Source organism: Salvia splendens, chromosome 3, assembly GCF_004379255.2.
Source record: "Salvia splendens isolate huo1 chromosome 3, SspV2, whole genome shotgun sequence".
NCBI lineage: Eukaryota > Viridiplantae > Streptophyta > Magnoliopsida > Lamiales > Lamiaceae > Salvia > Salvia splendens.
The window spans coordinates 6,514,141-6,526,068 of record NC_056034.1 but is presented as its reverse complement, the minus strand read 5'-3'; the positions used below and the strand labels follow the sequence as shown (position 1 = coordinate 6,526,068).

The following is an 11,928-nucleotide window of genomic DNA, read 5'->3' as shown; positions in this document are numbered from 1 at the left end:
CGGCCAATGGGCGTCACGCATGGCGCCTGGGCGCACCACGTCGCCTCGGCGCGTGGCGAGACGGCTCGTCACTCGTCACGCCGGGATGGGCTGGGGACGAGACGGGCGCCTCAACGCGTCGCGCCGCCGTCCCCCGTGACGGAACGTGGGACACCCGCGTAACGCGTTGCCGGTGCCGTCACAATAAATGTGACCGTGCAGTGCAACACTCATTTCTTTGCCCCATTTTAAATAATCTCGACAACATAGAAACAATAAATATTTTCAATTGCGGCAGCAGTTATGCTACTGTATTTAGTTTTCTACCAAAAAGCAAACTAATTATTGGTATGAAGCTCATTTGACAATGTAATGAAAAGAAAAATAGAAACAAAAATACATTTGAGAACTTGAGCATGGGTCCACACAGCAAAGTTTAGGCCGCACTGATCATCTCGTTCCGGCTCGTAGCATGTTCATCCGCCAGCGGCTGCAATCACAAACAACAAACCATTAAAACGCTTCACACTTTCTGGATTAGGCCCTTTTGGTTTTTGTATCCTATGAAGGAGATGTTGGTAGCTTACCGCAGCGAGCTCTTCTTCGTGTTTTGGGATAAAAGCAGTGTCCACCTTGCCAGTTTTGAAGTCCTGGAGCATGTAGAGATGAATGCATATATATAAGTTTGTTTAAACTATTAAAGAAAGCAAGCCCAAGAAAATTGCAACGGATGAATACCTCGACTTCTAGGATGAGCTTATGGTAATCGATCGTTGTTGGAACACCTGGCCACAGAGAATCATTTAGGAACTTAACGATCTCAGTATGGAAAGATATCAGAGTATTAATGAACAGTACATTGAGCGCAAGACTCTGTAGAAAGCCACCAGATGCACAAGCACAACGAATATTTTCAAATATAAAGAGAGGATCAGGTTTAGGTTGTTGCATAAGTGAATAAAGTTGTCTCTTTTACCTGTAATAATGGTGTCATTAAGAGCCCTTTTCATGCGCGCAATTGCCCTTTCCCTCGTTGGACCCCAGACAATAAGCTGAAGTATAAGATTCATCGTACATATTAGGGTATATGGAAGACAACACTAATGAAATGATAAAGGAAACAAGGATATATAAGATTGCATCGAACAATCTATTATAACGATGCAGGTTCTCAATCATGCTAAATGGTAAGAAGCAGTTCAGCTAGATGTCCAAGAAATGCTTTAAAAAATTACAAGCTTCCGAAACACATAATCAGCCAACCTTTCCAAGAAGAGAATCATAGCTCGGTGGAACCACATAATCTGGGTAAACATGGCTGTCCATTCGCACAAACGGACCTCCAGCCGGCAAATAAGTAGTTATTCTCCCTGTTCAAGTAACATGATCGTATAACTTCATTCGTTGGTGGATTTGATTTCATGATGAATTTAAAAATGACACAAAAACACAATTGAGTGATACCTGGTCCCGGTCTGAAATTTTTGAAAGCATCTTCTGCATTAATACGGCATTCTATTGAGTGTCCTCGGAGCACAATGTCATCCTGTATACAAAATGCTCATATCATTGAAGATTTCACTTTGATTTCCGGGTGTCATACATCGTAAAGATCCTTCAAATTACCTGTGTGTAACGGAGCTTCTCACCCCGTGCTACACTAATCTGTTCTTCAATTAGGTCGACAGAGGATATCATTTCAGTAACAGGGTGCTCAACCTAACATCAGACCAAGGAGAAAGATCAGTGGAGAATGCTAAGGATGACATGAGACGGGTAGTTTATTTAGGAGTAGATAAATCCAAGCCTTGATCTTTTCACCTGGATCCTAGTGTTCATCTCCATGAAGTAAAATGAGCCTCTTTCATCCAAGAGGAATTCAACTGTACCGACGCCTATGTAGCCTATGGATGCAGCTGCTGCAACTGCCGCATCACCCATGGCTTTCCGAAGTTCTGGTGTCAATGCAGGGGAAGGTGCTTCTTCTAGCAATTTCTGGTTTCTCCTCTACAATGGAAAATAATAACCAAAGTTAATATGTCATGATTCCACAATTGACTGGGCCCAGACTGATAGTACTGATCTAAAGTATAGTGTTTGATGAAAGTTCAAACGAATACTGTTTGCTGTTATGATATGTCCACTACAGAGAGAAATCTATGCTTCTTTAGCTTTCATTAAACAGCTAAAATTTGTGAGATTGTCGCGATTAGAAAGTCACGTGCTTTCAAACCATGAAGCCTAGCAAAAAAGGTCTGGCATGGAATAAAGGCCATATTACCTGAATGCTACAATCACGCTCCCCAAAGTGTACGACATTACCGTATTTGTCAGCCAAAACCTGCAGGGCGACGTCAACCATAAGGTGTCACTGATAGCTCGTTAAGACAAAAATGTCAACATAAAGATACAATAGCAGGAAAAAGAAATACTCCCTCTGTACGCCATTAATTGTCACAAGTTAACCCGACTCAGGTACTAAGAAATTTATTGGAAAGTGAGTAGAAAAAGTTAGTGAAATGTGGGTCCTATTTTTATATATTAGTTTTATAATAAAATGTGAGTGGAATGTGCGATCCATTACCAAAAGTAGTAAAAAGTAAGTGTGATAAGTATTGGCGGACATACCGAAAAGGAAACTAGTGACAATTTATGGGGACGGAGGGAGTATAAGAATTCTCATACATTTAAATACTTTCAACGAGAAGTTTCCCTACGCAATACCTTCATAAACATAGAACAATTAGGTCTATATATACCATATAATCCACATTTTGAGTTTGGTTATTGCAGTTAAAACGACATCAAGTTAAATTCAAAATTTATGTTATAATAATACAAATGTACCTGGAACTCAATATGCCTTGGATTCTGGATATATTTCTCAAGGTATACACCATCATTACCAAATGCAGCTGCAGCCTCACTTTTTGCTTGCTGTCAAAATGAGCAGATACTTGATCACAATGAAATAGTCAAATGCATGGAAGAATTTGCAAGAAAATTATTGTTAGGTCTCAAATGACACCACATTCTGGATATAATACACAAGCAAACAAACACGCTGAAGATTCTCTAACCAAAACCATACTCCTGCACCAGGTAGACCTCGATGAAGTATAGTTTTGAACAATCAGAAATCAAGGTGACAACTATTGTAAACTTGTTCGATTACCATGCGACTCCAAAGAAAAATAGAAACCACAAAAGTAGTGCGCTCCGGAAAGCAACAAACAGCCAGTGACAAAATATAGAGCAGAATATCAGTCACAAATAGTCAGTAATTGGCTTGTACGACTATGAGTATGCAGGGCATCCGAAAATAGATCTTTTGTGGAAGAGAGATCGTTTCCACACAAAAAAATAGGTTTATGATGTGCACATCTCACTATTTCATTTTTTCAGGTTGATATATTTTGAACCACATATAAAAAAAGGTCAACAGTATATTAACCCAGCAATGTTGAAATGGAGTACCTGCATCAACTTCACAAACTCATCACGCTCTTTTGCAAGGCGCATTCCACGTCCTCCACCACCTGCTGTTGCCTTCAGGAGAATAAAAGCCTTAAATTAGCATATGAGTATTTTTTTTTCCATGGAGTTCCCATGCAGAAGTCCATGTATATATTAGGGCTAACATTTTATGCAAGTGAAATATTTGAGAACTTTATTATATAAAACCAGATTAGCTGAATATATGCCTATATGGTCAAAATAACATAAACCCAATGTTTGTAAGTCGTCCGATATATCGCGATATATCGCCTGTATCGGTAGGCCAAGGGTCGATACACACCCAGATGCGACTTAGGCGACTAACATTCGAGTCGTCCGATATATCGCGCGACTCGACCGATTAGTCGCCTGATCGAGTCGAGGACGACTTAATGGGCTTCACTCCAGATTGGGCCAGGCGGACATGTAGGTGTCTATTCAGCCCATTAGGGTTTCTTTATACATCCCCCACACCCCCTCCCCACGTCCTCCTCCTCCAGAACTGCAGCCGCCGCCGACGCTCCCTCCACCTCCAGAAACTGAAGAACGCCGCCGCCTCTCCTGGACACGCCTCCGGCCTGCCTCATCCGCCGCCTCTCCTCATTCAGGATGAACTCTAGTTCCGGTAATGCTCCAGTTCCTCTTCCTCTCTTATGTCTCTCATCTCTCGTCTATTATTTGAGTTCCTCAAGCGCTCCATCTGTTCTCTATTGTTATTTTTTAGAGCAACTTCAATTCTTGCAGAGGGTGGTGGAGGTTCAGCTGCAGGGGCTTTCCAAGTGGATGATGCTGTGCTTTGAGTTTGCTTAATTGCTTGTTAGTTGTTATCATGCAAATCGTTGAACATGACTAAATCATTGAACAATATGATGCTGTGTTTTTTCCTGTTGTAATTTGAAGTATATATTGCATATTTTACATGTGTAAAAGGGCAAGTCGCCCGATATATCGATATATATCGGTCTTGAGGGACCTGGACGACTTGTCTGGTGAGTCGCCCGACTTACTATCGATATATCGACTAAGTCGACCGATATATCGACTGAGTCGATATATCGGTCCTATGGCGACGCGGTTCGATTCACCGACTTATAAAAACATTGCTGATAAACCAGAAACAATATAAAAAGAATTAATAAGATGGCACATAATTTCCAATTGATTATATGAGTCGGTTAAGAAGTTCCAACTTCCAACTGATTTTCTTGCTCTTGTTCTGTTTAGTAAGCTAAGTCAAACCGAGAATTCTTTGTAAAATTTTGTTCCTAATGGGCCATGTAACGTCCCTTTGACTAGCATAAACATCTATGCTACGTTTTAAATCATGCCTCCAGTTAAGGGAGCAAGTAATTACATTTGTACTTTTGGTTTGTCGAGAGGTTAAACATACCTTTATCATGACAGGGTAACCGATCTCATCAGCAAGTTTAATTGCTTCTTCAGTACTCTGAAAACAAAAAGTAGTTCATAACGAGAAAATTAAAAGTGAAGAACTGAATGATGATTCAATATTGGATTTCTTATGATAAGTTTTACTAACATTCTTTACAAAAGCAGTACCTGTAACAAACCATCACTTCCAGGGACAGTCGGAACACCAGCATTCTTCATTGTTTCTCTAGCTGTTGATTTGTCACCCATCACCCGAATGCTGTCAGGCTGCAGTTCAGGTTTCAACACCAATAGTTTTAATGCATCCAGGATTTTAAGAGACTATAAATAGAATGCCATAACTTGGAATAACCACAATTGGAAGAAGGTTAACCATATAAGGCTACAATATACTAATTTTCTCCGATATACAGGTTTACTTGATATGGACAAAAACCTAATGGCCACGGAAGGAAATTGTTTATCGTATGAATATTTATAGAGATTTCCAAATATCTAAACAAGGAACAAGATGTCAACAAATCATAACTTACTAGAACAGTTATCCAAATATCTAACCAAATTGCACTGATAATGTAGCAACAGAGTGGCCAACTCAGCTGGCAAGAAAGCTTGCCACATTTAAGGATAGATGGTACTCCTATGATGTTGACTCTATAAAAACACTCCAAATTGAAACTTACATTTGGCCCAATAAAGTTGATCCCATGCTCTCGGCACATGTCAACAAAAACAGCATTCTCAGAAAGGAACCCATATCCAGGATGAAGCATGGTACAATCACGGCTGATTGCAGCAGATAAGACATTCGGAATTACCAAGTAACTGAAAGAAAAAGAAATTTAGTTTATTCACTACAATCAAGAATACTATGTTTAAGTCCTATAATTGTGATGGAGTGATATGATTTGATGATGTTTAAGTCCTTACGATTGACTGCTTGGTGCTTCTCCAATGCAAACAGACTCATCAGCAAGTTTTACATGAAGAGCATCTTTATCGATTGTTGAGTAAACCGCTACACAAGGGATTCCCATTTCATGGGCTGTCCGAATGACACGAACAGCAATCTCTCCTCTGTTAGCCACCAGAATTTTATCATCACGGCATGTGGCAGCATGCGCGCCACCACGCTTTCCAGATTTAGTACCAGCCCGAGAAGCCTGGACCCTCTGACGAAGGAAATTAAACCTATTCCCTGTCATGAAGCTACACTGGGAGCTCCTGATTCCAGGCGTAGCCTCCATGAATAAACCCTTCATTGCAAAATACATCAGAAGTTTAGAAACAAGGCCAAAACTATGAATTACATGGTTGAACTTGGATCACGCAGACATCACATCCCATTACATTCTAAACATGTTCTAGACAGATCAAACACTCAATAATCAAACATCTTAAGAAGTTCAATTACTTTAAATCGAATTGCATCGCACGGATAGAAGCACATAGTATTACATTACTCAGCATGCAATAAATGGTGTAGAAGAAAACGAAAAATCAAAACTTCACACGCAAGAAGAGATGTGCCAAGAAAGATACGCTAAATCAGATTACTCACGGGGCGTGAGCAAACTGAATTGCTGCAAAATGTCATGGCTGCGGAGTCCATTTTCAGATCAAGCGAATCAGTTAATTTTCTGAAAGGAACAAACAGAGAAACAAAATCAGACCCATTATTTGGAAAGTAGAAATCTTTTCAGGAGAGCTGGTACCTCGTGAAAAATCCAATCTTGATCGGGGGCACTCTCCGTAGAAGACAGAGATGGGAGGAACGAATTGAGGGGAGAGTGTGGGAAGGAGGAGATTTGAAGAAAATGGCGTAGGGTTCGATGCAATCGAGGTTTAGTAGTTGGGGGTTTTAGCAGATAGAGTCGACAACTCCGCCTCAAGAGCTGGATTTCTTGTGGCTTTGGCTCTATTGCTTCATGCTTGCAAAGAATGAAAAGAAAAGAAAAGAAAAGAAAAGAAAATAAAATAAAATAAAATAAAATAAAATAAAAAGTTCCATTAACAATTTATGTTGTACGGGAGTAAGTATTAATTATCAAAAGTAATTGTCGTTAAATATATAAACGTTGGTGTAACGATAAATATATAAGTCATTGGAGTAACAATTTTTAGGTGAATTACCTACTTAATACCATATGTGACCATAAATAATGGTACTCCTAAGGCCATCCACAATAGAAATAGTTCAGCAATAGCCCAGCCATATCCTAGCCACTGCCACATCATCAGCACTAAAAATCCTCCTGCCACATCATAAATAGCCCAGCCATAGCCTAGCCACATCATAAATAGCCCAGCCATAGCCTAGCCACATCATAAATAGCCCAGCCACATCAATAGTCACATCATTAATAACAATTATATAAAATGACATAATTAACAATCACACAATATACGGAATTTAATTTACGAGACATATACGAGAAACATTAATAATACTATCCACATCACTATTAACAAATATATACAAAATGAAATAATTAACAATCACACAATATACGGAATTAAATTTACGCCACAAAAACGAGAAAATTCACTAATATTAATAAAATTTAAAAGTACATTAATTAAAAAAAATTACATAATTAAAAAAAAACTACAGTCGTGCAGTCCTCCGCGCCCATAACTCTTCAATTAAATCCTTTTGGAGTCGAATATGAGCCTCCGTTTGGCGCATGTCGGCATGTGCTTCGAGGCGGTCGTCTTCATCGTTGGGTACCCCACTCCGTACGTTAGGGGCGGCTACGCCGTGGCTTGGACCAGCTTCATTATCGTCGTTGGCCCAATCAGTCAGTTGTCCACCTTCATCTTCGATAATCATGTTGTGCATGATTATACAGGCGTACATTATATCAGCAATGCAGTCGACGTGCCACAAACGCGTTGGCCCCTTAACTGCCGCCCATCGAGCCTGGAGCACACCAAATGCGCGTTCCACGTCCTTGCGCGCCGACTCCTGCCGTGCCGCAAAGTAGGCCTTCTTCTCATCTCCTGGGCATCGGATCGTCTTCACAAAGACGGGCCACCTAGGGTATATCCCATCCGCCAAGTAGTAGCCCATATCATGTCGGTTGTCGTTGGCGACAAAACTGATGGCCGGACCGACACCCTGACACTGCTCGTTGAAAAGTGGCGACGAGTTGAGGACGTTGAGGTCGTTGTTCGAACCAGCTATCCCAAAATACGCATGCCAAATCCACAGCCGGTAATCAGCTACTGCCTCGAGGATCATCGTGAGATTCTTTCCCTTGTAGCCGGTAGTATACATCCCCTTCTAGGCGGCGGGGCAGTTCTTCCACTCCCAATGCATACAATCTATGCTGCCTAACATCCCTGGGAACCCATGCTGTTCCCCGTGCATCCGCAGCAAATCCCAGCAGTCATCGGTGGTAGGGCTTCGAAGGTACTGATCACCGAATATTTCAATCACGCCCTGACAGAAATACTTCATACACTCCAGGGCAGTTGTCTCACCGATGTGGAGGTACTCGTCCCACATGTCTGCAGCGCCTCCGTAGGCCAACTGCCGGATTGCCGCAGTGCACTTTTGAATAGGAGTGTGGTCGGGTCTGCCAGACGCATCGTGCCTAAAGCGGAAATACAGATATCGCTGCTCCAATCCGTTAACAATACGCATAAACAGGGACCTGCGCATCCTAAAACGGCGCCTGAAAAGGTTGGCGTTGAACCGCGGCTCCTGTGCGAAGTAGTCTTCGTATAGGCGCTGATGTGCAGCTACGTGATCACGATCAATCACCGCTCGGCGGTGTACCACTGGTCGAGGTCGAGGTACCGCCGGCTGCAAGGCCCTCTGCATCCATTGATCAATCTCACGGTTCGTATAGGCCTCTAGCGCTTCGTTCATTATACGCTCGTACTCCTCAGCATCTCCACCACTCACACCACTACCACCGGTGTTACTCATTTCTAGGTGTTGATCTTGTACAGAAATTAAGATAGAGAGAGTACTCGTTAATACAAGTGGTGCGAATGAAAATGACAGGCAAGTCGCGTATATATAGTGTTTCGGAAAAAAAAAATTAAAAATTCGTGCTAGGCGGTGCGCTGGGCGATCCGGACGCTGCAATAGCGCCTAGCGGATCGCCTTGCGCACCGCCTAGCGCCGCGGAACCGCCGAGCGCTAGGCGGTTTTTTATCACGAAATCCGCTAGGCGGTTGCAATAGATCGCCTAGCGCACCGCCTAGCCGAGCGCCGCGCTCGGCGGTGCGCTAGGCGCTATTGTGGATGTTCTAATATCCCAAATAATCTATATCCATACTATCCTATCAATAGAAATATATAAGCTTCATAGCCTTCGAAAAGCAGTCTACTTGGCATCCACGTGGATATAAATAGGATTAAAGATATATTTATTCAAATAGGAGTAGTATTTTGTTGTAGTCTTGTAGATAACATAAAAGTTTTGGACTTTAGGGGAGACTAGTTTACAATAACCAAATACTGTATTCGAAAATATTTGATGGTGGGCCTGGCCTAGGTTGGTCCGGGCCGGGCCACTTAACAACTAGTACAGAAATACCGTTAAACTTATGTATCACAATCGTTATTAATGTTAGATAAAAACTAAACCAAAAACACACAGATAATTTAATTCCAATCTAAAAAAGTGGGGTAAAAATTAAAATACTAAGGCATCCCCAACTTTTATTCTTATTTTTCTCCATAGCCTTAAATTTAATTTTGTGCTTGGCATTTCACAGAAAAGATCAACGGAGAGAGTGTTACTTTTGCAGCATACCGTGAAATAAAAACATTAGTAGTAGTAATATTTTTCACATAAAGCATGGAGATTTAAATAAGATCAGAAAACAAATAATTAGTACTAGTACAACCTAACCGGCTAACATTAGTCCATTAATTAGCAACTTCATTACAACTTAATCCCTCAAAATAGGAAGAACACAACACAACATGATTCTTGAAAAAGAAAAAAGAGCTGTACAAGACCATAGCAGAAATTCAAACACTATCTATCTATCTATCTAGGTGCAAAAAAACCCAAAATTGCCGTCATCAAAGTTGAGAGCATAGCTCAAAGGATCATAGCAGAAGCTGAAATCAGTCCTCTGCTTCTTCCTCATCTTCCTCATCTCTGCTCTCACTCTCCACACCAATCTCTTCAGCATCCTTTTCCCATAAACAATTGCACCATTTGACTCACACTGCACAGCTACATCATCTAGCTCACCTCCTTCTCCCATTCTTATTAGCCAAAAAGAGCTCTCTTTCAACAATTCTCTATGATAGGAGATAAAATTGGTGGAAGAAGTATGTTTATATAGATAGATATAGGGGAGTGCATTGTATATGAGGGTTGGGTTGAGTGGTGAGTGGGGGGTTGCAGAGTGTGACAGTGACTTTTGTTTGTACAGTTAGCAGTGTGTGTAGATTGAGGGATGGAGTGAGAGAGACAGATGATGTTTCTCTTTGTGCTGTCTCTGTCCCTTCTGTTCTTCTTCAGCTTTGCCATTCTCACATTTCTTGTTTTTTTTCATCTTGACCTTTATCATAGTATATGGGACTCATAAGTTGTTAATCTTGTTTTTTATTTAATTGTTGGAGTATGATCTATCCTAATTGTATGAAAAGAAACTTGATGGTAGAATAAGGAATCATTTTATCAAATAAAATTGAAACTGAACTAGTATTATTTGACTTAAATTTGATTTCAAATAAATAACACATCTATTCAAAAACAAATGCAGCATTCGAATGTTTAATTAATTTTTACTTTTATTTCTGTCCTTACTCTTTTTTTCTAAATAAAAAATGTTCTTACTCCTCAGTAGTCAAATTTTACAAGTGAGCAATTTTACCCTTTTATCTCTAGAAGTTTCATGAAAATAGAAAGTTTGATTCATAAAATTCTGAGACAAGATACATATTTAAAGATAGAATGCATGTTCAAATAAAATTGCTTATCTCATCAAAATCCAAGGTGTGGACCAAAGATTGTGAAATAATGAATGCGGTGGGTGGTAAATTCTAATTTACCCAAATTATTTAGATATAGTACTATATTATCTAAAAGTTACTATTTCTCATGTGTCAAAATCTAACCCATGAGTATCAGAAAGCCTAAAAATGAGAAACCGGCTTTTGGAGTAGAAATTAAATCATTTCTATGTAAAGCAAGTTGTCTATAAATAGATGATAGGTGTAGACATGTAGGAAGTTGAAATTATATGATAAAGTTTCTTACATTGAGATTTTGTTGCATTGTTGAGACATGTGATTAGATTTGGTACATGTCTCATATATGAGTGTACAGTGTAAATAATGGTAGTAGTAAAATATTTTTAGTTTTGTAGTACTACCCCCACTATAAAACGCCTTTAGGCTACTGTATATTGATCTCGTGTTAACATTACCATATGTGGAATACAAATATCTTAATAAATCTCATGATTAAAATCTGAAAATCCACTATATATATCAAGAAAACTTTTTGTCACATCATCCCAATAATTTTTTTAGATAAAGCTCAGAATGGCAGGATCAAAATATATTTTATTCCTTATGACGATGGAATCACTTCAGAGTCCAGATAAAAGCCTGGTTTGTGTGGGTGAGGTTTCTTGGAACCATTCTAAGAGGGTGTGGATATCTTCTTCTTTTTGATGTGGAAACTCTATATTTTTATAGATATAGAGGCTTACTTTATTAAATTTGTCATAAGCATAAGAATCTTTTTTCTTATGTAGGGAATAAGGTCAATATCTTTCTACCAGATTTCATTTTCACACCCAAAAGGAGAAAAAAAATTGAATAGGATTGCAAGAGGGGGGACCTCTCTTTATTCTGATTTTTGGGGGCCTGTTTTTTGCCTCTACTTTTTTCTTTTGACAGCTTTTCTTCTTTGCTCTCTCATATCATGGGACAAAAGAAGGGACATTTTTCTTGATGATAATATAAGTAGGGATCAAATAAAAAATACTGTACCAGTACAAATTAAAAAACTTTACACTAAATTTATAGTAAGTCTTAAATGTGGGATGATGGAATGATTTTGTCTGGACAATTCT

At 39.7% G+C, this 11,928-nt stretch overlaps 1 protein-coding gene across 2 annotated transcripts; it reads right to left on the bottom strand.

Annotated features, from left to right (window-relative positions):
- Positions 1 to 246: 246 nt before the first annotated feature.
- On the bottom strand, positions 247 to 6,805 carry LOC121794608 (biotin carboxylase 1, chloroplastic-like). 2 transcript variants are annotated; one of them, XM_042192852.1, is made up of 17 exons: positions 6,585 to 6,805; positions 6,431 to 6,509; positions 5,800 to 6,125; positions 5,553 to 5,694; positions 5,038 to 5,136; positions 4,868 to 4,924; positions 3,457 to 3,528; positions 2,827 to 2,916; positions 2,261 to 2,320; positions 1,801 to 1,986; positions 1,606 to 1,698; positions 1,444 to 1,525; positions 1,243 to 1,349; positions 956 to 1,031; positions 718 to 764; positions 567 to 629; positions 247 to 469 (listed from the first exon to the last, which is right to left on the bottom strand). In XM_042192852.1, exons 2-17 carry the CDS (start codon positions 6,479 to 6,481, stop codon positions 416 to 418), a joined length of 1,605 nt encoding a protein of 534 aa, XP_042048786.1. In that variant the 5' UTR covers positions 6,482 to 6,509; positions 6,585 to 6,805; the 3' UTR covers positions 247 to 415. The 2 variants fall into 2 exon arrangements, with proteins under 2 accessions (XP_042048786.1, XP_042048787.1); XM_042192853.1 differs by lacking the exons at positions 6,431 to 6,509; positions 6,585 to 6,805 and adding an exon at positions 6,412 to 6,429.
- Positions 6,806 to 11,928: the final 5,123 nt, after the last annotated feature.

Coding starts and splice junctions, on each gene's coding strand:
- LOC121794608 (XM_042192852.1), bottom strand. CDS start 6,481: ATGGACTCCGCAGCCATGACATTTTGCAGCAATTCAGTTTGCTCACGC. Junction 5,137..5,552: donor TCAACTTTATTGGGCCAAAT/GTAAGTTTCAAT, acceptor CCTGAACTGCAG/CCTGACAGCATTCGGGTGAT. Junction 1,987..2,260: donor AGCGTGATTGTAGCATTCAG/GTAATATGGCCT, acceptor TTTCCATTGTAG/AGGAGAAACCAGAAATTGCT.